Raw genomic sequence first — 25,530 nt, 5'->3', positions numbered from 1 at the left:
CCCCACCTCCAGCTCTGTGCTGACAGCACAGTCTGTTTGGAATTCTGTATCCCTCTCTCTCTGCTCTTTCCCCACTCACACTTTCTATCTCTCTCTCAAAAATAAATAAATAGGGGTGCCTGGGCGGCTCAGTCAGTTAAGCGTCCAACTTCGGCTCAGGTCATGATCTCATAGTTTGTGGGTTCGAGCCCCATATCAGGCTCCGTGTTGACAACTCTGTGCCTGGAGCCTGCTTCAGATTCTATATCTCCCTCTCTCTCTGCTCCTCCCCTGCTTGCATGCATGCACGCACGTGCTTTCTCTCCCTCTCAAAAATAAACATTAAAAAAAATTTTTTAAATAAACATTTAAAAAATAAAAAATAAAACTTCTATGAACATTTGTGCATAAGTCCTTATGTGAATGTATGGTTTCTTTTCTCTTATGTTAATATCTAGGACTTAAATGAATCATGTGCTAGGTGTATATTTAGCTTATTAAGAAACTGCCAGATTGTTTTCCAAAGTGATTGCAGCATTTTACATTCCTACCAACAGTGTGTGAGAGTTCCTGTTTCACCTCCTCAACAATGCTTAGTAATCTTTTTAATTTTAGTCGTTCTGATTGTTGCAAATGACATCTCATTGTGAATTTAACTGTATTTCCCTAATGACTAATGATGTTGAGCATCTTTTCATGTGCCTATTTGTCATTGATAGAGCTTCTTTGATGATGTGTCTTTTAAAATATTTTGCCCATTTTCATAATGAGCTATTTGTTTTCTTATAGTTAAGTTTTGAGAGTCCTTTACACATTCCAGGTACAAGTCTTTTATTAGATACGTATTTTATAAATACTTTCTCCCAGCCTGTGGCTTGTCTTTTCATTCTCTTCACAGTTTCATTTGAAGAACAGAAAATTTTTAATTTTGATCAAGTCTTTTTTATGATTCTTTTGTGTCATATTTAGGAAATTTGCCTAATCCAAGGTCACAAAGGTTCTTATATAGAGATCTGTGTTCCATTTTGAGTTCATTCTTGTGTATGGTGTAAGGCATGCATCAAAGATTTTTGTTTCATTTTTATTTTCACATGTGAATATCCAGTCATTCTAGCACTGTCTGTTGAACAGATGAATTGCCTGTGCAATTTTGTCAATGGTAAATTGTTATATAGTGGGGTTCATTTCTGGACTCTCCATTCTGTTCCATTGACCTATTTGTCTATCTTGACAACAATACCAAACTGCCTTGCTAAATACCTAGCTTTACAACAGATCTTGATGAAAAGTCACATTTGGCCTCTAACTTTGTTCTTCTTTTACAAAGTCATTTTGGGTACTCCAGGTCCTTTACATTTTCATATGAATTTTAGAAACAGATTGTCAATTTCTACAAAAACAAAAAAACAACAAACAAAAACAAACAACAAAAACCATGATTGGGAAGGCTTTAAATATATACATCAATGTGGGAGAAACGACAATTTAACAGTATTGAGTCTTAGAACCCATGCACCTGGTACATGTTTATGTCTCCTTTCTCTCAGCTCCTTTGTAGTTTTAATTATGTAAGTCACATTCATTTTTTGGCAGATATATTCCTATTTCACATTTTTGATGCTGTTGTACATAGTATTATTTTCACTTCAATTTGATTATCCGTTGTTAATATATGGAAATGTAATTTTGGTATAGTGTTCTTGTGTCCTACAACCTTGTTAAATTTACTTATTCTAGGAGATTTTTCCTGCGTGTTCCATCAGATCTACATAGATGATAATAGAGATATACCATCTGTGGCTAAAGGCAGTTTTACTTCTTCCTTTCTGATTTGGTTGACATTTATTTCTTTTTCTTAATTGATTGCACTGACTGAAACCTCCAGGACAATGTTAAATAGAAATGTTGAGAGTGAATCCCCTTGTTTTGTGTCTGATCTTAGGGAGAGAGCATTCAGTCCTTCACCAATAACTCCAAGTTAACTGTAGGTTTCTCACAGATGCCCTATATCAGATTGAGAAAGTACAATTCTATTCCTACTCTGCTAAGGTTTTTTTTTATTAGAAAATTATATATTAGATTTTTGTCAAGTTCTTTTTGGGTGTTGATCAAGATGGTCGTGCAGTTTTTCTTCTTTTAGGTTATTAGTATTATGAATTACACTGGCTGTTTTGTGAGTGTTAAACCAATTTTGTATTCCTGAGATATACTGTACTTGGTCATGATGTATTTTCTCTTTTACATATTACTAGGTTTAATTTGCTAAAATTTGAATTTTTGCATCTATGTTCCTGAGGGATGGATATTGATCTGCAGTTTTCTTGTCTTGTATTTGTCTTGTTTTGGCATCAGGGTCTCCTAGAATGAGTTAGGAAATATTCTCTTTTTTCAATTTTCTTGAAAAAGTTGCATGAAATTGCTATTATATCTTCCTTAAATATTTGATATAATTCACTAATGAAGTCATTTGGGTCTGGAGTTGTTTGGGGTTTTTTTTTGGTTTTTGTCTTTGGAAGGTTTTTAAAAAACAAATTCAGGGGCGCCTGGGTGGCGCAGTCGGTTAAGCATCCGACTTCAGCCAGGTCACGATCTCGCGGTCCGTGAGTTCGAGCCCCGCGTCGGGCTCTGGGCTGATGGCCCAGAGCCTGGAGCCTGTTTCCGATTCTGTGTCTCCCTCTCTCTCTGCCCCTCCCCCGTTCATGCTCTGTCTCTCTCTGTCCCCAAAATAAATAAACGTTGAAAAAAAAAAAAAAACAAATTCAGTTTCATTAATAGATATAGGGCTATTCAAACTATATCTTCCTGCGTGAGCTTTAGTATTTTGTGTCTTTAGAGGAATTTGTCTGTTCATCTAAGTTGTCAAATGTATTGGCATAAGATGTTCATAATATTCCCATAGTAAGTTTATATTTGTTGGGACCTCTGGGTGGCTCAGTCGGTTAAGCATCTAACTTCAGCTCGAATCATGATCTCACAGTCCATGAGTTTGAGCCCCAGGCCAGGCTCTCTGCTAACAACTCAGAGCCTGGAACCTGCTTTGGATTCTGTGTCTCCCTCTGTCTCTGCCCCTCCCTCACTCATGCTCTGTCTCTCTCTCTCTCTCAAAAATAAACAAATATTTTTTTAATGTTTATTTTTGAGACAGAGAGAGAGAGAGAGAGAGCGAGCGCGAGGGGGAGGGGGGACAGAGAAAGGGAGACATAGAATCTGAAGCAGGCTCCAGGCTTATTAGCACAGAGCCCCATGTGGGGCTCGAACTCACAAACTGCGAGATCATGACCTGAGCTGAAGTCGGACGCTTAACCAACTGAGCCACCCAGGCACCCCTAATAAACAACTATTTTTTAAAAAACTAATACTTGTAGAATCTGTAGTGATGTCATCTCTCTCATTCCTGATATTGGTGATTTGTGTCTTTCCTTTTTTCATAATTAGTCAGGATAGAGATTTATCAATGTGATTGGTCTCAAAGAACCAAATTTTGTTTTCATAGATTTTTTTCCTATTGTTTTTCTATGTTTATTTCATTGATGTGAGGTTAGCTTTATTATTTTATTAATTCTTTTCTCCTGTTTACCTTGAGTTTAATTTGCTCTTTTTTTCAAGTCGCTGAAGGTGAAAGCTAAGATTATGACCTTGAGAACGTTCTACTTTTCTTATATAGGCATTTAATATTATAAATTCTCCACAAGGACTGCTTTTTTTTTTTTTTAATTTTTTTTTTTCAACGTTTATTTATTTTTGGGACAGAGAGAGACAGAGCATGAATGGGGGAGGGGCAGAGAGAGAGGGAGACACAGAATCGGAAACAGGCTCCAGGCTCCGAGCCATCAGCCCAGAGCCCAACGCGGGGCTCGAACTCACGGACCGCGAGATCGTGACCTGGCTGAAGTCGGACGCTTAACCAACTGCGCCACCCAGGCGCCCCGACAAGGACTGCTTTAGTGGCATTCTCAAATTCTTGTATGTTGTGTTTATATTCTTTGAGTTAAAGCTACTTTCAAATTTCTTCTTTGATTCCTTCTTTGAACCATGGTTGGGGTTTTTTTAGAAGTGTGTTATTTAATTTCCAAATATTTGAACATTTTCCAGATATCTTTGTATTATTGATTTAAGATTTAATCCTGTTGTGGTCATAGAATATATTTTCTATGTCTTGAATCCTTATAAACTTATTGAAACTTGTTTTACGACCCAGAATAGAATCTTAGTGTCCATGTGCACTTGAAAAGAATGTGTCTTCTGCTCTTCTTAAGTATAGTGTTCTAGTAAATGTCAAACCAAGTTAGTTGATGACGTAGTTCAAGTCTTATGTATCCTTAACTGATTTTCTGCCTCGTGGTATATCAACTATTAAGAGCAAGGTACTGAAATCTCAGACTATAATTGAGAATTTGTCTATTTCTCCTTGCATTTCCATCAGTTTGGGGTCCCATATTTTGAAACTGTTATTAAGTGTACAAACTCTTGGAATAATTATATCCTCTTGACTAATTGGCCTTCTATAATTATGAAATGACCTTCTTTATGATAATATTCTTTGCTGTACAATTTACTTTAATATTAATGTAGACAATCAAGTTTGTTTTTGTCTAATTTTAGTATATTATGTTCCATAATTTTGTCTTTTTTTTAATGTTTATTTATTTTTGAGAGAGAGAAGGACAAAGCATGGTGGGGGAGGGGCAGAGAGAGAGGGAGACACAGAACCCAAAGCAGGCTCCAGTCTCTGAGCTGTCAGAGCCTGACACAGGGTTCAAACCCACGAACCATGAGATCATGACCCGAGTCGAAGACGGACTCTTAGCCGGCTGAGCCACTCAGGCCCCCCCATAATTTTATCTTCAGTCTAATTGTCTTTCTCTAGTTGAGGTGAATTTCTTGTCAGCAACATACAGTTGGGTTAGATTTAAGTCTGTCATCTTGCTATCTATTTTCTATTGGTCCCATTTTTTCTTTGTTCCTTTCCCCTCCTTTTTATCATTTCTACTGGATTGTTTTTATGTGTCTTTTTATCTCCTTTGTTGGCTTATTACCTATAATTCTCTATTTTGTTATTTTAATGGTGTCTTAGGGTTTATACTATACACCTTTGACTTAGTCTACCTTCAGTTAATATTATACCACTCCAAATATAGTATAAGAACTTCACAATTTCATTCCTTCCTTCCTAGCCTTTATGCTTCTGTTGTCATACATTTCACTTATACATATGTTATAAGCCCCACAGAACATTATTATTTTTTTGTTTAAAAAGTTGGTTTAAATATTTTCTTTATTTAAAAGAGATTTAAATAATATGAAAATAGTCTTATCATATTTGCCCCTGTAAACATCATTCCCATTGTCATTTATTCCTTTGTGTAGATCTAGATTTCCATTTGCTATCATTTTCCTTCCCTCTGAAAGACTTCCTTTAGTAATTCTTGGAGAACGTTGGAGTGCAAATCTGCTGATGATTAATTCTTTCAGTTTTTGGTTTTGAAAGATATTTTCACTGGTGCAGAATTCTACCTTGACAACTTTTTTCTTTACATACTTTAAGTATGTTGTTTCACTTTCTTCTCATGTGTCTTTTTTTCCTCCAAGAAATCTGTCATTCGTATCTTTATTTTTTTCATACTAATATGGTTTTTTCCTACATCTAAGATTTTTCACTTTACCTTGATTTTGGTGTGTGTTGGTGTAGTTTTCTCTGTTTCTTGTGTTTAGTGTTCGTTGAATTCTTAGATCTCTAGCTTTTTAGTGTTTCACAAATTTGGGAAATTTAGGGCTGTTATTTCTTCAAATATTCTTTCTGTCCCTGCTACAATCTGCTTTCCTATAAGGAGTCAATTTTTTTAGATGGTTTCTATTCCTATGTGTACAAGTTCAGTCATCTTTTCATCTGTAATATCTAATCTGTCATTAATCCCATGTAGTGTATTTTTCATTTCACATATAATTTTCACATCTAGAAGTTCAATTTTTTTTATATATGTATCTTCCCTGTCTCTACTTAACTGTTTAAACATATAAAATACAATTATAAAAACTGTTCTTCTCTACTAACTTAACATCTGTGTCAGTTCTGGGTTTTGATTGATTATTCTTCTCATTATGGCCCATGTTTTCCTGACCCTTCACATACCTAGTAATCTTTAATTGGGTGTCAGACTTTGTGAATTTTACCTTGTTGCATGCTACCTGTTTTTGTGTTCCTATACATCCTTTAGTTTTCTCTTCTGGTACAATTAAGTTACTCAGAAACAGATTGATCCTTTTATATCTTATTTTTATGCTTTATTAGGTGGGTCTAAGCAGTGCTCAGTCTAGGGGTTTTACTGAAGCAAAACTCTTCTGAGTGCTTTACCCAATGCATCATGAATTAGGAGTTTTCCAGGTTGGTTGGTGGGAACAGGCACTGCCAGCCCCGTGTGAATGCCAGACCCTGTTCCTTTCAATATTTCTAGAGGATTCTTTCTCCAGATTCAAGTATTTTTCTTATACACATGCTGATCATTATTCTCTCCCCATATTTGTAAGGATCCCTCTGTTAATCTCCAGGATCCTCTCTCTGTGCATCTCTATCCTCTCCGGTAATCTCTCCTTTGAACTCAAGCTCCCTTGTTCTCCCCAGATCCTCAGCTCTATTTCCTCAACTGGGAGTCCACCAGGTTACTTCTGGGTTTCTGCTCCCTGCATGTCCTGGAAACTTTCCCAAAGCAATAAGCTGGGGCAATCATGGGCCTCACTTTGTTTCTTTTTCCCATTGATCAGATCTGATATCCTGTCTCTTGGAAATGATTATTCCATAGCTTTTTTTTGGTCTGTGTGGGTTTTTTTGTTTGTTTTTTGTTTTTGTGTGTTTGTTGGTTGGCTGGTTATTTCAGGCAAGAGAATAAATCTGATCCCTATAACTCCATTTTGGCCAGAAGTGAAAGTTTAATAAATCATTTTTTTCCTCCTTCAAGGTCAGCTGGTGTTCAGGTGATCTAATCTGCGTTCTGAGTTGTTTGGGCTTGGCTGATTTCCTTTGTCTATACTTATATATATAATATATATGTTGTGTTTATATTCATTCAGTTAAAGCTACTTTCAAATTTCTTTTATGATTTCTTCTTTGAACCACAGTTGGGTTCAATATATATACATACATGTATGTATATATATACATGCACATATGTATATATATGTGCACATATGTCTATATACATGCACGTATGTATATACACGCACGTATGTATAGATACATACATGTATGTATATGTGTATGTATCTATACATACGTGCATGTATAGATACATATGTATGTATCTATACATATACATATATGTATGTATCTATATTATTTATATACATATATATAAATGAATGAGGAATGTTTGATTTAGCTTAAAGTGTGGAAATCAGCCTGAAAGTTTTACAGAGAAGTTAGTAGTAGCTATTGAGATCGTTTTGGATGAAATGCTACTAATTTCAAAGAAGTCATGGGTAAAGTGTTGAAATTTTCTTAGACCTAGCATCAATTTCTGGGGAAAATGTGTATTTATAAAGATAACTATAATTATCATTTAACACCTTTGTTTTCTTATTTAAAAATTAGAGGACAATGTATATAAAAATATGCAAGAATCAAAGGAAACCCACATATCCGATCACCTGGATGAAATTGTTGCTGCTGTCAGCATTACACCTAGAAAGAAGATCCAAAACAAGCTGCCTCAGACAGCACTATTCCAGCCTCCTCGAGAGAAACTCCACCTCTGTGAAGAGAAAGCGAAGTCTTATTCTAGCAGTCACGAAGTAAGGATCCTTCATTTTCTACACCTGTGCTCTGATAATGACTGAGCATCTAGGCTATATTTCTACCCTCTTTGGTACAAGAGAGTATATAGGGGATGAGTGGGTGTAGCCCCTCGGGGCTCCAAGCACATCACTTGGTACAGTCAACATTGTATTTGCTGAATGAATGCACAAATGAACAAACAAGTCTGTCCTGACCTCTGGCAAGTGTGTACTAGACCACTGGGTTGTAGGTTTGATCTACTGCCATCTTTTTCCATCAGTGAATAAACATTTATTGAGCTCCCCCTAGTGCCAGGTCTAGGCACGGGAATATAACAAAGCAGACAAAGCTTCTCCTCTTGATCTTGTTTTCTGAAAGTTTTACTCATTCACTTGCTTATTCCATATGCATTTTTCTCCCACCACTTAGGTGTTGGGCCCTGTTTGTCCATCCATTTATTTCACAGATATCTATTGTATACCTAATATATGCCAGGTGCTGTGCAGGTGTTGGGGGCACGGATGGGAAAGCTAGCCTTTGCCTTGGAGGGACTCATGGTTTGATTGGGATGATAGGCAGGGGGACAGACAATGGTAGTCAGTGTGATAAGTTCTGTGATGGACTCAAGTTTGGGTGAAATAGATGCAAAACGTAGAGGAAGGGGGAGGCAGTGGGCACGGAGGTGGTGAAAGGAGATCAGTTAAGGCATGCTTCTTGGGATGGGAGTGACTTGGCCTGCACTGATAACAGTGCTTAGGAATGGGCCAGGTAAGAGCGAAGACGATAGTGTTCTGGGCAGGGGTAGCAGATATAGTATAGTATTATTCTGTATAGTATAGTATTATTAGCTATAGTCATAATGTTGTATGTTACATCCCCAAGACTTATTTATTTTATAACTAAAAGTTTGTACTTTTTGACTGCCTTCACCCTTTTTACACACCTCCCAACCCCGTAGCAACCACCTGTCTGTTCTCTATATCTATGAAGCTTTTCGTTGTTGTTTTTTAAGATTCCACATATAAGTAAGATCATACAGTGTTTGTTTTTCTCTGATTTATTTCCTTAGCATAATGCCTCGAGTCTATCCATGTTGTCACAAATGGCAGAATTCCCTTACTTTTTACAGTTGAATAATATTCCATTATATATATGTATCATATTTTCTTTATTTATTCACCCATCCATGGACACTTAAGTTGCTTCCATAGGATTCAGGCTTTAGTGACATAGTGCAGGAAATGAGGTTGGATTATGGAAGGAGCTGGGGCCCAGAGGGTGTTCAATACCCAGAGAAGGAGTTCAGATTTCCTCCTAAAGGTATTAGAAACTCTCCTAGGATGATAAGTAGGAGTGTCACAAGCAGATTTGAGCGTCTGGAATGATCACTCACATAGCTGAGTGGAGGAAGGGTGAGAAGGGAGCAAAATTGGAGGAGGAGGCCCAGTTCAGAAGATATTTGTAATAATACCAGCAAGGAATTAGAAGAGCCTGAACTACATGTAGCAGGGTCAGTAAAGATGCTAAGATCTTCTGGCAGGAATTTGGAAATGTGAATCAGGAAGACCTGGTGACTGAGGGGATGTAGGGGTTGTAGAGGCAAGAGTGAATCAGAGTGGATGTATACAATTCATGACTTAGGTCTCAGCCAACTTGGGTGACTAGAGGTTTGCCAGACCCTTTGCCATTAAATGAATACAGGCGGACGAGCAGGATTATGGAGAGGAGGCATGAATTTGGTCTTGAATGTGTACTTATTCATTATGCAACAGATCAGTATGCACTGTGTGCCAGGCTGTGTGCTAGGTAGGCACTGGGCTGGCAGCCTTTCTCAACCAGAGTCCTGCAAGAGAATTAAGCCTTAATGCCCTAAGGCATTCAATGTGTGTAAAGAATTAGCTTCTCTTCTGTGGGTCTAGGATGGCACTAAATTATTTTCTGTGTTCTGCAGTTCAGTTGAGGCGCCCCTGGATACCGTGGTGAACAACGCAGGCAGGTTGCATGGCCTCATGGAGCTGAGGGGCAGTCCGCATTGCAAATACACTAGCAAGCCAGAGACTATGTCAAGTGCTATTGAGGAAAGAGTGGGCCTGTCTATGAACAGGTGACGTAAGAGCTGAGACCTTAGGAAGTGAAGGAGCCAGCTTGGAGGAGTTAAGGGAAAAGAGTTCTAAGGAGAGGAAGCAGCATATGTAAAATCTATGAGGTGGGCACAAGCGAGACATGTTTGAAGTGAGAAAGGAAGCTACAGACTGACGTGAAATGCAGTTGGAGAGGCAGGCAGTTCACTTAGGACCTTGCAGGTCTCCAGCTAAGTGCCGTGCAAGCCCTTAAAAGTGTTTTCTGGAAAGTATTAACATGATGTAATTTGCTTTTTAAAATAACCTTTTGTTGGCATTTTTTTACTTTAAAATACTGTCAGACTTACAGAAAAGTTACAAGACTCACCAGTTGCTAACATTTGCTTTATTTCTGTGTGTGTGTGTCATTATTTTTCTCAATTATCTCAGAGTAAATTACAGATATTATAGATTTACCCCTAACTATCTTAGAGGATACTCCTACATACCCACAGGATCATGATTAAAATCAAGAAACTGGAGGAGCACTGGGTGTTGAATAGAAACCAATTTGACAATAAATTTCATATTAAATAAAATAAAATTAAGAAACTAATATTCGTGTAATATTATTATCTAATCTGCTAACCTTATCCATATTTCTTGAATTATCTCAATAGCGTCTTTGGCAGAAAAAAAATCAGACAGATCCATGCTCTGCTCTATTAATTCACATAGAATATAGTTGTGAAGTCTCTTTAGCCTTCTTTAATCTACTAGAACGATTCCTTGGCCTGCCTTTGTCTTTCATGATCTTGGTATTTTTGAAAAACTTACTGTGTTAGTCTGCTCTGGCTGCCACAATACAACACCACAGACTGGGTGACTGAAGGAAGTTTAACAGCAAGTTTCCAGCAGGGTCTGTGTCTGGTGAGAGCTCTCCCCTTGGGCTGTAGATGGCTGCCTTCTTGCTGTGTGCTCACATGGCCTCTTTGTGTTGGGGGGCAGTGGTAAAGAAGGGGGAGAGACAGGTGACGCTTCTTATAAGGACAGTAATCCTGTTGGATCAGGGCCCCACCTTTATGACCTCATTTAACTTCAATTACTTCCTTAGAGGCCTGTCTCTAAATGCCACATTGGGGGTTAGAGCCTCAACATATGAATTTGGAGGGACACAAATATCAGTCCTTCACAAGTACACTCCAATTATTTTGTACAGTATCTCTCAATTTGCTTTTTTCATGTGTGTCCTCATGATTAGATACAGGTTGTCCATTCTGGGCCAGAATTCCACAGACAAGACCTAGGGGTCTTTTTTAGTGTATCACAGCAGGACGCATATGGTGTCCTCTTGTCTCCTTACCGTGATGCTAACTTTGATCACTTGGTCCAGGTGCTGTCTGGCAGGCTTCTTCTCTATGGAATTACTATTCTTCCCTTTGTAATTAATAAGTATCTTGTGGGAAGATTCAGCAAAACTGTGTGCGTGTGTCCTTTTCCTCATTAAAATGTCACCCCCTAGTTTTAGCGTCCATTAATGATTCTCACTTGAATCAGTTATTACTACGATGTTTGCCAAATGGCAAATTCTCTGACCTCAGCATTCTTTCAATATTTATTTGGCATTTCTATAAGGAAGAGTGTTTCTACTTTACACTGTATTATTCACTCATTTATATAAGTTATAGGCTCAGGAAATTGCTTTTGAAATGTATTACCATCTATTATAATCGTCAAAACATGAATTGTTTCATATTTGCCGGTATTTGCCCCTTCACGCTGGCTCCCACCTCCTCGATACGTCCCCATTGATCTTTACTCATTTCAGACACAGCAAGATTTTTCAGAGTCATCTTATACTTTCCCTGCTCCAGCTGTGGATTCTTAGCAAAGAATAGTATTTAGACACCAAGATTTGGGTATTAAAAACTCATTTTTATTTTTTTATTTAAAAAAAATTGTTTTTGAACATTTATTTATTTTTGAGAGGAAGAGACAAAGTGTGAGCAGAAGAGGGACAGAGAGAAAGGCAGACACAGAATGAGAAGCAGGCTCCAGGCTCTGAGCTGTCAGCACAGAGCCTGACGCAGGGCTTGAACTCACGAGTGGTGAGACCATGACCTGAGCTGAAGTCAGACGCTTAACTGACTGAGCCACTCAGGCACCCCAAAAACTCATTATTAAATATATATATGGCCAGACCTACTGATCATCAGAGCTGCATATTTTAATGTTAAGGAGTTAAAGAAATTTCAGGTGGCCCAAGAATGGTTTTGTGAAAAGAGCTCTGGACTTGGCCTCAGGGAGCTGAATTTTAAGTCTCGACTCAACCATTTGGTGATAAATCCTTTCATCTCTCCAGATTTACATTTCGTCTTTAAATTAAAGGGATCAGATTATATTGTTTCCAAGGCACATCCCAGTTATGAAATTGTCTGCCTACTTATACTTCTTTTCTGTCTGCCTCCTCCCCATGCCTGTTGGATGAAGCCACTGGAACTGGCAGAATAAAGATCAGAAAGCCAAAGGGATATTTGGAGTGTGCATTCTAGCAAGTAAAAAGGTTGAGGGAGGGCAGGCTGCTCTTCTGTACCCCAGTTGCAGGTAGTGAGGACCCAGGCTACGATTGAGGGGCCTGACTTTCAGTCTACATAGCCCTCTTCTTAGAAATCTGTGGTTGGGATAGATTCATTGTCACATCAGGTTCTCTCTCTTTTTGCTCGACTGTCTGTCTAGACTCCCAAGTGTTTTCATCATTTCTTTCTTTTTTCTTCACTGTATTCACTTGCTATGTCTCCAAGGAAGCCATTCCCTAAACTCCCAGCTTTAGCTGGACTCTATCTACAAAGAGACAATCCACTGCCAAGATGGCTCCCTCCTCTGATTGACTAATTGGTGTCAGCTATTGGTACCTTTCTACAAGGGCCTCTCTTTAGGCTTCCGCATAGCATGGTGGTTAGGTTATCAGTTTCCTAGGGCTGCCGTAACAGAATACCTCAGACGAGGTGGCTTAAACATCAGAAGTTTATTTTCTCCAAGTTCTGGAGGCTACAAGTCCAAGATCAAAATGTTGGCAGGGTTGATGTCATTTGGAGGCTTAGCTTGAATACGGTGCCCTCTCCCCATGTCCTCACAATTTTTTTCTTTCTGCATGCCCATCCCTGGTATTTCTTCCTCTTCTTATAAGGACATCAGTCATGTTGGGTTAGGGCTCTACCCTAACGGCCTCATTTTAACTTACCTCTTTAAAGACCTTCTCTCCATATACTGTCACATTTTAAAGTACTTGGGCCTCCAAAATTTGAGTTTAAGGGGCAGTGGGGACACAACTCAGCCCACAATTGTGTTCTAAGAAGAAACAGAAAACGGAAGTGGCCAGTTCCTTAAGACCTGGGCCCCCAAACTGGCACTGCATCATCCCATCCATATTCTATCAGCCAGTTATAAAGCCCAGATTCAAAGAGAAGGAGACAGAGATCCCCTATCTCTGGATGGAAAGAGTCAAAGGATTTTGGAGCTATATTTTAAAACTGCCAGCCTTGCTTTGAGTGTATTGCTGCTCCGAGCTGACCTGAGCTGGACATACCAGCTTCCTGTTCTCTTGGTCCAGACACTGAACATAAATGGACTTCTCACTGCTTTAATGAAATCTGTTTGTCAGTTGCCAACCTCATTTGCTATGCTGATACCCTAGGCTGCTAAGAAACGTATTTGAATGGAGAACCAGAGAGCCTTATTTGAAAACTGGTACCACTTGCCCCCTGGTGCTTGAATGTCTAGTAGCTGTTCATAGATGGGCAGCGAAAGCCTAGGGAATGGTTAGATGTCTGCTCTACTTTTTCTATTTCTTCTTTATTTGTTATCTTTCTCATAAGGTACTAAAAGTTTAAATGTTTTATCCATTTAAATATACTATAAAGTTTACTCATTTCTGTCAGGTATTGTCTATTTCACCCTAATAGATTAACCGCCCACGGCCCAAAACAGATCTTTGTCTATTTTCTTCTCTGATGTATCCCTGGCACCTAGTAGGTACTCAGGAAGGATACACTGAATGGACAAAAATGCTAGTTGACTTTGTGCTTTGTGACTCTGTGTTTTCAAGTCATCTAGCTTGTAAGCCCATTTTCTGTCCGTCACAGTATGAACAGGCTGTCCACGAGCTTGTACGCTGCATGGCGCTGACGAGAATTTGCTATGGTGACTCACACTGGAAACTAGCAGAGGCACATGTTAATCTGGCCCAAGGCTACCTCCAGCTGAAAGGTGAGTTCATCTCCAATGGTGGCAGGAGGGGGAGAGGTAACAATCCATGGGTTTCTGCTCTTTCGTGCAAATGTGACTCACACATAACTAGAAGGATTCAGTTTTCTTGAATATTCTCCTCTCCACCCATTGAGTAGCCATCTCATTTCAGAAAGAGTGAATGAGATTTTTTTATATAATATATAAAAAAGAGAAGGAAGATTTTAGCCCTTTGGAGGGCTTTGGAGAGCCCTTTATTTATGATCTTAAAAGTAGGGTTCTTGGGAGAGAATTGTTAGCTTTGAAGGTATTGCAGAAGGGGCCAGAGGCATGGAGCGTGGGCCTACAATGGGATCCATTCACATTTGTTTTGATGGAGAATTTCTTGCCTGTAAGCAACACCCCTCCCCCCAAAAAAAAACATAAATAAGAGATGAAATCAAGCCAGCAGTAAACAAAAGTTCATGTATTGGCTCATACAACTTGAAAACGCAAGGGTAAAACTTGCTGTAGACAACCAGGTGTCTACACAGGTTAAACCAGGTGTTCAACCAATGTCATCAGATTTGTGTTTCTCTCTTAATCTACCCCTTGGCTCTGTTTTTCTCTGCATGGACTTTGTTCTTACCCAGGCTTTGCCCATCTGGCAGCAGCAAGGCTTGCAGAAGTTTTATTTAGACTTCCTTCATCAGCATTCCCAGGGAGAAAAAAAAAAAGAATGTCTTTTCACCAAAATCTCAGGAGTTGGGGGTTCTATTGGGGCTGACTTGGATGGTAGGTCAAAGGCAAGGAATAGTCAGATGATAGATCTGCCTTTTGGCTCCACTAGATCCTGGAGGACAGGCTGACCTTGGCTAAATCACATGGATTGGGTGTACAGGGGCTGGGCATTCTCAGAAGAAAATGAAGGAAGGAGGAATGGATGCAGGGAAGGCAAAAAACAACAGGATATCATGTCTTCTCCTTCTCCTTCACCCAGGACGAGGTGTACAAGAGTACATCTCTGTACTCCCTTTCTTCAAAGTGATGATAATGATGGTGGTACTAACTTCCCAGGATGGATCCAGTGAATAGATAAAATAACAAGAAGTGGAAAACACCACAGTGCTAAGTACAGAATTGCCACCCAATGAATTTGGTCAAATCTGATTATTAACTGGTCCCACTTGTTAGATCAAAGATTTTTAGAGCCAGAGGGGACCCTGGAGATCATCTAGTTCAAACCCCAGAACCCCCTCCTATATTTTTAGATCCAGTGGAGACAAATGAGATGAAACAACTTATCCAACTTATAATGTTAGTAGAGTTTTGGATGCCAGCACCAGTGGCCTGGCATCTGGGATTTCAAATAATGCTTTTCTTCCATAGGCTGCTACCTTTTTGCATGATAGTCTTTCTTTCTCAAGTTAAAGTGAGAGCGGGTACCTGGGTGACTCAATTAAGTGCCTGACTCTTGATTTTGGCTCAGGTCGTGATCTCAAGGTCATGAGAGCCAGCCCCTCATAGGACTCTGTGCTGAGCATGGAGAGTACTTAGGATTCTCTCTCTCCCTCTCTCTCTGCCTTTCTCCTGCTCATGTACTCTCTCTCAAAATAAATAAATAAAATTTTTAAGAAATACAATGCACCACTAACTTTTGTAATATTGCATGTGTAATTGGCACTAAAAAATCACTGGTAGGTTGATTAAATATGTACTTTAAAAAAATTAGACAATCTATAAGAGGTCCCACATGAAGGACATACCTTGGAATTTCTCCATCAGAAAGTATATTCTTCCATTTTATAGACATCAGAACAGCATTACTTTTGTATTTTGGCAGCTTCTTAGAGATTCTGAGATACACTTTCATAAAAAAAAAAAAAAAAAGACCAGGGGTGTATAGATGTGGATAGAATGAAGGACGTCAGTGTGGGGGAAAATGGTTGGGAGTATGGAGAAGTGAAAAGCCCTGAAACCTAACTGGCAACCCCCCTTGCCACCCTTACTACATATTAATAAGCCCATGGAAGAACACTGGAACACAGTGGGGAATTCGTTCTTGGTAGAGATTATTTTCCTTGATGTTGTCCCATGTTGTCATATTAGCCAACAAATTTATAGGAATAAGATTGTAGCACATTAGCCCATTCTGTCATTGGAATTGTATCTATAAAGTGTTTTTAGATATCATTATATTTTTATTATGTTAAAATAACCCTCTAAAGTTATGATTATAGATGGATAAGCAGAAGATTCAGAATTTTTAGTATTAAGATTGCTGTCACACAGCCAGAATGAAAATTCATGAATATCTTATTTCCTGCCCAGAATGCTATAGTCCTTGCATTCCATTTGTTTTCTTATAATTATTTAGAATATATTTCATATCTGATATTGGTGAGGTTTCAAAGTTGTTCAATTCCCGCTCATGCTGTTTAATTTCTAGAAAGACCATTTGGGGGAGATTTATCTTGAGTACTAGGTGTAAGCCACTGCTTTGGTTTTTACAGTCAGGACAATATTTCATGCTGCCCTGATATATCTCTATGTCACATGACAGTCTGTGGAGGAGACCTAATTTTATTTCCTGGCCATAGATCATTATGGTCATGTGCCCTGATGACATGAAAGAGAAACTGAGACCTCTTTTCCTTTGTCCACAGGACTGTCCCTGCAAGCAAAACAACATGCAGAAAAAGCCAAAGAAATCCTCACCAACTCCATCGTGCCTCCCTATAACGACAATACAGATGTTTTCAAGTGTTCGATTGAGCTATTCCATACCATGGGGAGAGCCTTACTCTCCCTTCAAAAGTATCCTTTTGCTTCTAATATTTACACGTAGAAATGCCATTCATAATGCCTACATTTAATTTTTCAAGGCCAAATCAAAAGCTGACAAATGACTCGGAAAGGGTGATGGGAAGTTTAAGAGCCAAGGATGTCCCAAGAACTGGGGTCCCAGAATCTAGAACTATGTGTGAAGTTTCCTGAACACAACTCAGGTTTAAAGAAGCTTCCGAGAATTTGACAAAGGCAGAGACACTTGCAAAGGAGCTGCTGCAATGTGGAAGGATTGTAAAGGAGGAATGGATAGAAATTCAAGCACGGATCAAATTGTCATTTGCACAGTAAGTTTCCGGTTTAGGGTGTTTTGAATACATGATGGCAGGAGGTTCTGGCAGAGAACCTGCCTGCTTTCAGGCAGAAGGAGCTTCTCCCATGATGCTGTGTCCATGGCTTCTCCATGGCCACTGTCCAGAAGCAAAAGAGGACCATGATCATATCAGAGCATCCACAACCAAGGCACATACATCGTTGATGCAATTATATATACATATACATATACACACATGTAGATAGATAGATAGATAGATAGATAGTGCAATTACATACATGTGATGAAATTATACATTCACTCCTGGGTCCTAGAGTTCTGATGTCACTCCTTTGACTTTCTATTTCTTGTCTGCTCTCCTGAACCCCCTCCTCTGTATTTAAATCACCATATATTTCATACCACAGAGAGGAAGAAGATATTTGTCATACACATAACTGGCAAAGGACTTATATCTAGAATCTGTAAAAAAACTCCTATATATCAATAAAACCAAGACAGACAACAGAATAGAAAAGCAGGCAAGAGACTTCACACATACACACACACACACACACATGCCCGCATAGCTAATAAACATCCTAAATGTTCCATTTCATCAGTCATCAGGGAAATTAAAATTAAAATCAGAAGATACTACTACATCTCCACTAGAATGGCTAATTTTTTAAAAGGACTGATAATATCAAGTGTTGGTAAGGATGTCATGCTCTTATATGGTTTCTCATGTGTTGTAGTTTAGAATGTATTTGGTATGACTACTTTAGAAAATGGTTTGGCTTCATCTTCTAAATTTGAATATTTGCCTACTCTGTGACACAGCAGTATCACTCCTAAATATAACACAAATGCACACATATGTTCATCAAAAGAAATGGCCAAGAATGTCCAAAGCTACATTATTTATAATAGCCAAGAATTGGAAACAACCCAACTGTTCATCAAAACTACTATAGATAAATGGGTGATGGGCATTGAGGAAGGCACTTGTTGGGATGAGCACTGGGTGTTGTATGTAAGCCAATTTGACAATAAATTATATATTTTTTAGAAAAGTACAATAGATAGGGGCGCCTGGGTGGCTCAGTTGGTTAAGTGTCCAACGTCAGCTCAGGTCATGATTTTACAGTTTGTGAGTTCGAGCCCCATGTCAGGCTCTATGCTGACAGCTCGAGCCTGGAGCCTGCTTCAGATTCTGGGTGTCCCTCTCTCTCCCCCTCTCCCACTCACACTCTGTCTCTCCTTCTCTTTCTCAAAAATAAATAAACATTAAAACAAAATTTTTAAAAAGTACAATAGACAAAATTGTGATCTGTTCATTCATACAAAGAAAATTATCAAACTGCTCCTTTGCCTAACATCACGGATGACTCTCACAAACATAATGCTTAATGAAAGAAACCAGACCCAAAAGAATTCATACTGTATGATTCCATTTATGTAATGAGAAGAGGAAGGAAGTAATGACTGGGAGTGCCTGGTAGTCCAGAATTTCTTCCTGTCTAGAAGTAGATATTCTGTCTTGTATTGTAAGACAGGAAATAAGCAAGTCAAGGGTCGAATATCGGACATTTATTGCATCTAATGTTACTAGAACTTCATGTCGAGTGGTGTTGCTACAAAAGAGGGTAAATTATCCTCCGCCAGAATCCCGCACCTCCTCTAAGAATTCTATCCAAATCAGCAGTACTAAATCTTGCCGGCAGATGGCGCGCCTTGTACACATCTGTGCTGAATATCCAACAAGAATTAGAGTCCATGTTCCCAGCTGGCCTACAAAGTTACTTTGTGTTTAGCTGAGTTGTCTTAAACTTTGCCACTTCTTTACGTCCAGGTTCTCCACAGTGACATAGTCACTGGAACTTGCATGTTTGAACTGTGTGGTTTTCATTGGATCACTGTGCTTTGTTTCCTCACTGGATTATGAATGCTTTGCCCAAACGGGTCTGCCTCAGAAATTTGCGTGGCTTTGCTTTCGTACATTTCCGCAGTTACATTCACAACCACAGAGGCCTTTTCTTTTACAAGGTCTTGGTAGTCGAAGGCCAGGATAATTTCTCAGACAGCTCTCGTGGGATTTATGTGCCTCTTAAAAGGGCATCTTTCATGTATTCTCTTCCTCCTTCTGCCTCGCCTTTTATGGTGCCCATCAGGCCAAGCCAGTTCTTTTCTCCTCGGGCTGACAGATAAATGCTGCCTGGTGACTCATGCTCTCTGCCTTCTCTCCCTCACTGTGGGCTGAAGCTTTCCCTTCTACCTGCCCTCCTCTGTGCCAGAACTACTCCATTCACTAACTTTTCATTAACTTTGGAGAGTGAATCCAAATCATGCTCCTCTGTGCAGATTTGTTTTTCTAAACGTGATACAGAAACTCAGTGGTGAACATGGGCGAACTCTTCCCCTGTGTTAAGAATTATTTTCTATTGCCGGTCACTGCTGCTCCAGAACCTGTGACCTGTCCAGGCTTTCCCTTGAACTGTGCGACATGCCATCTTTGGAGTCTTCTTTGGAGCACTTGGCCTGGCATTGCTGTGTTGAACTGGCTCTCAGGTGCACTGTGAAAACTAGAGTGTCGACAGGACATTTCCTCTATCTCTAAGGAAGGTGACGTGGTGTAGTCAACAGTGTGGGCTTTATTTTTTTAATTTTTTTAAGTTTTTATCTATTTATTTTGAGAGAGACAGCATGAGTTGGGGGGGGGGGCAGTCAGAGAGAGAGAGAGAGAGGGAAAGAGAGAATCCCAAACAGGCTCCACTTTGTACTTTGGTGATAGCCCTTCCTTTCTTGCTTTTAGATCCTCCAGTGTTCAACTCAGTAATCTACAAATCTGTTGCTTTCAGAACTTAGCTTTTTTTTTTTTTTTTTTTTTTTTTCATTAATACATGACCTGGAGGTCCTTGGTGTCTAAGCTGTATGTCTGTAGATGTGTTTCTTTAAAGAAGTCCCTTCTCGGGGCACCTGGGTGACTCAGTGGGTTAAGCGTCCAACTTCAGCTCAGGTCATGATCTTAAGGCTCATGATTTTGAGCCCCGCGTTGGGCTCTGTGCTGACAGCTCAGAGCCTGGAGCCTGCTTCAGATTCTGTCTCCCTCTCTTTCTCTGCCCTTCCCCACTCTTACTCTGTCTCTCTCTCTCTCACTCTCTAGAAAATAAAATAAATGTTAAAAAAATTTTTAAAAAAGAATCACCTTCTCTACATTTATTTTCTGGATATAAAAGCTCTGACAAATGCTCATGTATTCAGAGCCCTGCCTCTTCCTTTCCTCCTCCGGGAAATGCCCTGCTCTTCTCCAGAGGAGAGGTTTCTCCTGGCAGCTCCTTCCATGGGACACTACTTGCCTGGCATGCCTTATGCTTGTTTAACAAGAAGGAAATCATTTACTTTTTTTCTGATGCTCTTCTCCATCCTATATGTTCCTTTGATTAAAGAAATGCTCTGAACTTACACAACATCTGATTTTTGAAAAGTCAGGGTTTCTTTTAATGCGGACAAGCAGAAAACCACACAGAACACATTACTACCTTCATATACTTGATCTGCTTTCTGTTTCTTGAATCCCCTACAGCTTTACATTTCAGAGTACCATATTTTTGTCTTTCCATTTCTCACACTATATGCCTGTAATACACATTTCCTTAAGCAACTACAAATAATACTGAGGATTTTATTTTATTTTTTTTTTTTTAATTTTTTTTTTCAACGTTTATTTATTTTTGGGACAGAGAGAGACAGAGCATGAACGGGGGAGGGGCAGAGAGAGAGGGAGACACAGAATCGGAAACAGGCTCCAGGCTCTGAGCCATCAGCCCAGAGCCTGATGCGGGGCTCGAACTCACAGACCGTGAGATCGTGACCTGGCTGAAGTCGGACGCTTAACCGACTGCGCCACCCAGGCGCCCCAATACTGAGGATTTTAAACAACCACACCAGCTACTAATGCTTGACCACCTTCCGTGGCAGGCTCTGTCAAAGTGCCGAAGTCCTGTGTGCTGGGCATGCTCGGTAGTCCCATTCTCACATGAACCACATGGGGCTGAGAGAGGGGAGGTCATTTCCCAGGGTCACACAGCTGGGACTGGCAGAGGAGAGCCAGGTCTACCAACCTCTGGCGTCTGGGCTCCTCCCCGTGGCACAGATCATGTTCCCTAGTGCAAAACGGAGACCTGAGAGTACACTCTGCAGAGCAAAACCTTTGTTGGTGTGTGCCAGAGGGTAGAGAGGGAGAGTCTCATGAAAGCCTTTTCTCCCTGTGACTCTAGAAAAATCCCACTTGGCCTCTTGCAGGATTGATTTGTCCTCAGATTTCGCTTATCAGCAATATTCCCACCGAGACTTGCTGTTCACTGTTGCTCTGTATTCTTGCTAAATTTCAGAGATTTTTTTTTTAAATGTTTATTTTGAGAGAGAGAGAGATAGAGAGAGAGAGAGAGAGAACGCACTCGAGCAGGGGTGAGGCAGAGAGAGAATCCCAAGGAGGCTCTGTGCAATCAGTGCAGAACCCCATGCAGGGCTTGATCTCATAAACAGTGAATTATGACCACAGCCGAAATCAAGAGTCAGACTCTTAACCAACTGAGCCACCCAGGCGCCCCAAATTCCAGAGCTTTTAAAAGGAAACTCTCCATTGTCTTAGTAATACCAAAGAGATTGCATCTGTTTATTGCCTGCTACAACAAGTCTCCAACCCTAGGAGATCTTCTGAGGCTCATCTGAAACTCCTTACGTGCTCTGTAGAATTCCTGTGGATGTATTTTCATTCAATAAAATATGTTGTGGTTGGAGTTGTGGCCCTGCCAGATTAACATACTGCCACATTCTGTTGTTCAAAACTCTCTATCTTTTCATCTGTCTGGTGTTTCCTAAAGCTGCCTAAACATATTATGGGCACGCTAGACAATAAATCCTCAAAGCATTCCCTGCAGGCAGATAGAAACGGAAAAGAGAAAATGTTGCCATCCCAAACATTACACTTGAGCAAATGCAGACAGACAAGATTACTTGAAATTGATGCTTTCAGTGATTTGGTGATGGAGGTAAGGCTATCATTTAGGTGTTTCCTGGTATAGTACCCCTCCCTCCGCCCCTTTTTTGTTAAATATATTGTGAAGCCAAAGTAATTGTATTTTCTGGAGCTCAGTGAGCTCCAGAAGGCTCATCATCGTAGGGACATTAGCTTGATAAGCCTCCATTTGTGGTGGTTGTACGAACTCCAGGACCCCGAGTGCTGGCAGCAAAACTCCAAGGGGCGAGGCCTGGACCCTGCTCCATTCTTTGCAAGCACTAAACAAAAGCAGGTTGCATCTGTTCATCTTTTTAACAGGATAAAAGTATAGATATTGCTATGCAAATGCTTACCTACACACTAACCAAGCTTAAAATAGGATGTTTCAGATATATGGAGTTCTTCTGTGTTCTTCCTAATCCTGTTTTCTTCCCCCCACACTACAGGCAATTGTTGTGCTTGATTTAGTGTTTTTCATTCTGAAAGCATGTATAACCAGGAAAATATACAGTATGATTTCTCATTTTTATTTTTTATTTTATTTTTTTAAATGTTTCTTTATTTTGAGAGAGAGAGAGAGACAGACAGACAGAGAGAGAATGAGCAGGGAAAGGGGCAGAGAGAGGGAAAGAGAGACAATCCTAAGTAGTCTCTGCACTGTCATCGTGGAGCCTGATGGGGGGCGGATGGGAGGGGGGCTCAAATTCACAAACCGTGAGATCATGACTTGAGCTGAAACCAAGAGTCAGACGCTTAACCAACTGAGCCACCCAGGGGCCCCTCATTTTTAAAATTTTATATGTATATTTCCTTCTGTAGCTTGCTTTTCCCCCATTACATTTGTACTTTTGTATTTTTGAGATGTACCCATGTCAGCTGATAGGTGTTTCTCTAGTCTCTTCATTTTAAACCCACGTATTGTGTTTTATCCGTCTGACTTTCCCCTAACTCAATCATCAGTGCTCATGAGGGTGAACATGTAAATCGGTGGGATGAAATTCCAATTTTTCCACTGTGTAAATACGATTTGCCTCATCACTCTTATACATGTCTCTCTGGGCACACGTTCAAGATTATCTCTGAGGTCTACGCCCAGGAGTGGAATTGCTTACTTGACAAATACCCATGTCCTCAACTTTACCAGGTTTGCCAAATGCCAACTTATTTTTTTTTAAGTTTATTTATTTATTTTGAGAGAGAGAGAGAGCTAATGCACAAAGAGGAGGGGCAGAGAGAGAAAGAGAGAGGGGGAATCTCAAACAGGCTCTGAGCTGTCAGCCCCAACATGGGGCTTGACCTCATGAACCATGAAATCATGACCTGAGCCAAAATCAAGAGTCAGATCGGATGCTTAATCAACTGAGCCACCCAGGCACACACACCCCTGCCCCCTGCAAATGACAACCTATATTCTCACCAGTAGGACACGGAAATTCCCATTACTCCACATCCTTGCCAACACTTGATACAAACTTTTTATATGTGCCAATCATATGGTTTCTTTAATTGCATTTCCTTAATAGTGAGGTTGACCATCTTTTCACATGTATACTAGACATTTGGAATTCCTATTCTGTGAATTGTCTATTCATGTCTTTTGCTCATTTTTAAATTGGGCTGTTTGGGTTTTTTTTATTAATTTTTAGACATTCTTCATATTTCTGACAACCAATTATTTGCTACTTATGTATATTGTGTGTTCTCCCAGTGTGTACTTCAGGCTTTTCACTTTCTTTAATGTTGACTTTTGATACGCAGGAGTTTTTATTTATAAGATGACTAAATTTACCCATGTTTTCTGTTCTAATTTATATTTTTTGTCTTGTTTAAAAAAAATCCCTCCTTACAGGGGCACCTGGATGGCTCAGTCAGTTGAGTGTCCAGCTCTTGGTTTCAGCTCAGGTCTTGATCTATGGGTCATGAGTTCAAGCCCCGCATTGGACTCCACGCCGGGTGTCAAGCTTAGTTTAAAAAAAAATCCTTCCCTACCCAAAATCGTGGAATTACTTTTTCTTATATATTTTTTAAACATATCAAAGTTTTACTTTTTGAATTTAGGCCTCTAATCCACCTAGAACTTTTGTGTACATTGTATGAGGGATCTAATTTTTCCCCCTGTGGATGACCTAAGTGAGGAGGTAAGTCATTTTAGCTACAAGAGAAAGAAGGACTCAGGGTCTAAAGAATTCAGTAGTTTGAAATTTGAGGCCAATAATAGGCTGACAAAAATCTTTTCAATTTAGAGCGTTCAGAAATGGCAACAGGTCGCCTTCAAGAATGGATCCTCATGTGTGACTATGGCCCTTCAGGGCAGGCACCCTGCTAAGTGCAGCTTACTGGTTGTCATGGGATTCGTGGGCTGTGCTTTCATTTGGACGTTCTTATATCAAAGGCAAAACCATGGCCAGTGAAAGTCATATGTTTGTTCCTGCTGAATTTGCCTGCTTCCGGGTCTCCTTCTCAGCAGATACTCAAATTTCCAGGCAGGGAGGTAATAGAAAGTCAGATGTGAGCACAGTGTGATTAAAAAAAAAAAAAAAAAAATGGTGCTCCCATATCTAAGTAGCCACTCTGGGTAAGTATACGTATACCCAGTGTTCTTGTATTAGAGGTCTAAAGGAAGGAAAACCTCCAGGCCTAGAGTTGGCCAGTAGGGGTTCCATATTGGTTTGCAAGGGCTACCATAACAAAGTACCACCCACTAGGTGACGTGAACCACAGTAAGTTCTTCTCTCACAGTGCTGGAGGCTGGAAGTCTGAGATAAAAGTATTGGCCGTGCAGGTTCCTTCTGGGGGCTGTGAGGGAGAATCTGGTCTGGGCCTCTCTCCCAGCTTCTGGTGGGTTCCTCTGGTGTTCCTTGGCTTATAGATGCATCACCCCAATCTTGCCTTCATCTTCACATGGACTGCCCCCTCTATGTGTCTTCGTGTTCAAATTCCTCCTTTTTGTAAGGATACGAGTCACATTGGATTAGGGGGTCTACCTAGATTAGTGGATTAGTGGACAGAGCCACTCTAGTATGACATCTTTTTTAAAAAAAAATTTTTAATGTTCATTTTTGAGAAAAAGAGAGAGAGAGTGTGAATGAGGGAGGGGCAGAGAGAGAGGGAGACACAGAATCCAAAGCAGGCTCCAGGCTCCCAGCTGTCAGCACAGAGCCTGATGGGGGGCTTGAACTCACTCACGAGCCGTGAGATCATGACTCGAGCTGAAATTGGACGCTTAACTGACTGAGCCACCCAGGCGCCCCTAGTATGACATCTTAATTTAACTAATTACATCTGCAACAACCTTAGTCCCAAGTAAAGTCACTGGAGGTGAGGACTCGAATGTAGGAATCTGGGTGGGAGGAAACAGTTCAGGCCCTAATAGGTT

The 25,530-nt window shown here is 40.0% G+C and overlaps 1 protein-coding gene and 1 long non-coding RNA gene across 10 annotated transcripts in view; one reads left to right on the top strand and one right to left on the bottom strand.

Moving 5' to 3' along the window:
• Positions 1 to 25,530, top strand: part of TTC23 (tetratricopeptide repeat domain 23) — a 106,248-nt gene that overhangs the window by 16,828 nt on the left and 63,890 nt on the right. For all 9 annotated transcript variants that reach the window (XR_006704454.1, XR_006704455.1, XR_006704457.1 and 6 more), the window contains exons 2-5: positions 7,565 to 7,764; positions 13,950 to 14,073; positions 16,698 to 16,848; positions 17,040 to 17,165. Coding sequence is in view for 5 of the 9 variants with exons in the window: in XM_045448759.1 (XP_045304715.1) it covers positions 7,565 to 7,764; positions 13,950 to 14,073; positions 16,698 to 16,848; positions 17,040 to 17,165 (601 nt within the window). In the remaining 4 variants the exon portion in view is untranslated. The remainder of the gene's footprint in view (positions 1 to 7,564; positions 7,765 to 13,949; positions 14,074 to 16,697; positions 16,849 to 17,039; positions 17,166 to 25,530) is intronic.
• On the bottom strand, positions 7,609 to 11,221 carry LOC123582554. The gene is made up of 2 exons (XR_006704459.1): positions 10,645 to 11,221; positions 7,609 to 7,724 (listed from the first exon to the last, which is right to left on the bottom strand). It is a non-coding gene; the product is annotated as an uncharacterized LOC123582554 (long non-coding RNA).

This window comes from Leopardus geoffroyi, chromosome B3, assembly GCF_018350155.1.
Source record: "Leopardus geoffroyi isolate Oge1 chromosome B3, O.geoffroyi_Oge1_pat1.0, whole genome shotgun sequence".
Lineage (NCBI taxonomy): Eukaryota > Metazoa > Chordata > Mammalia > Carnivora > Felidae > Leopardus > Leopardus geoffroyi.
The sequence above is the reverse complement of the archived record's forward strand: the minus strand, read 5'-3'. Positions and strand labels throughout refer to the sequence as shown.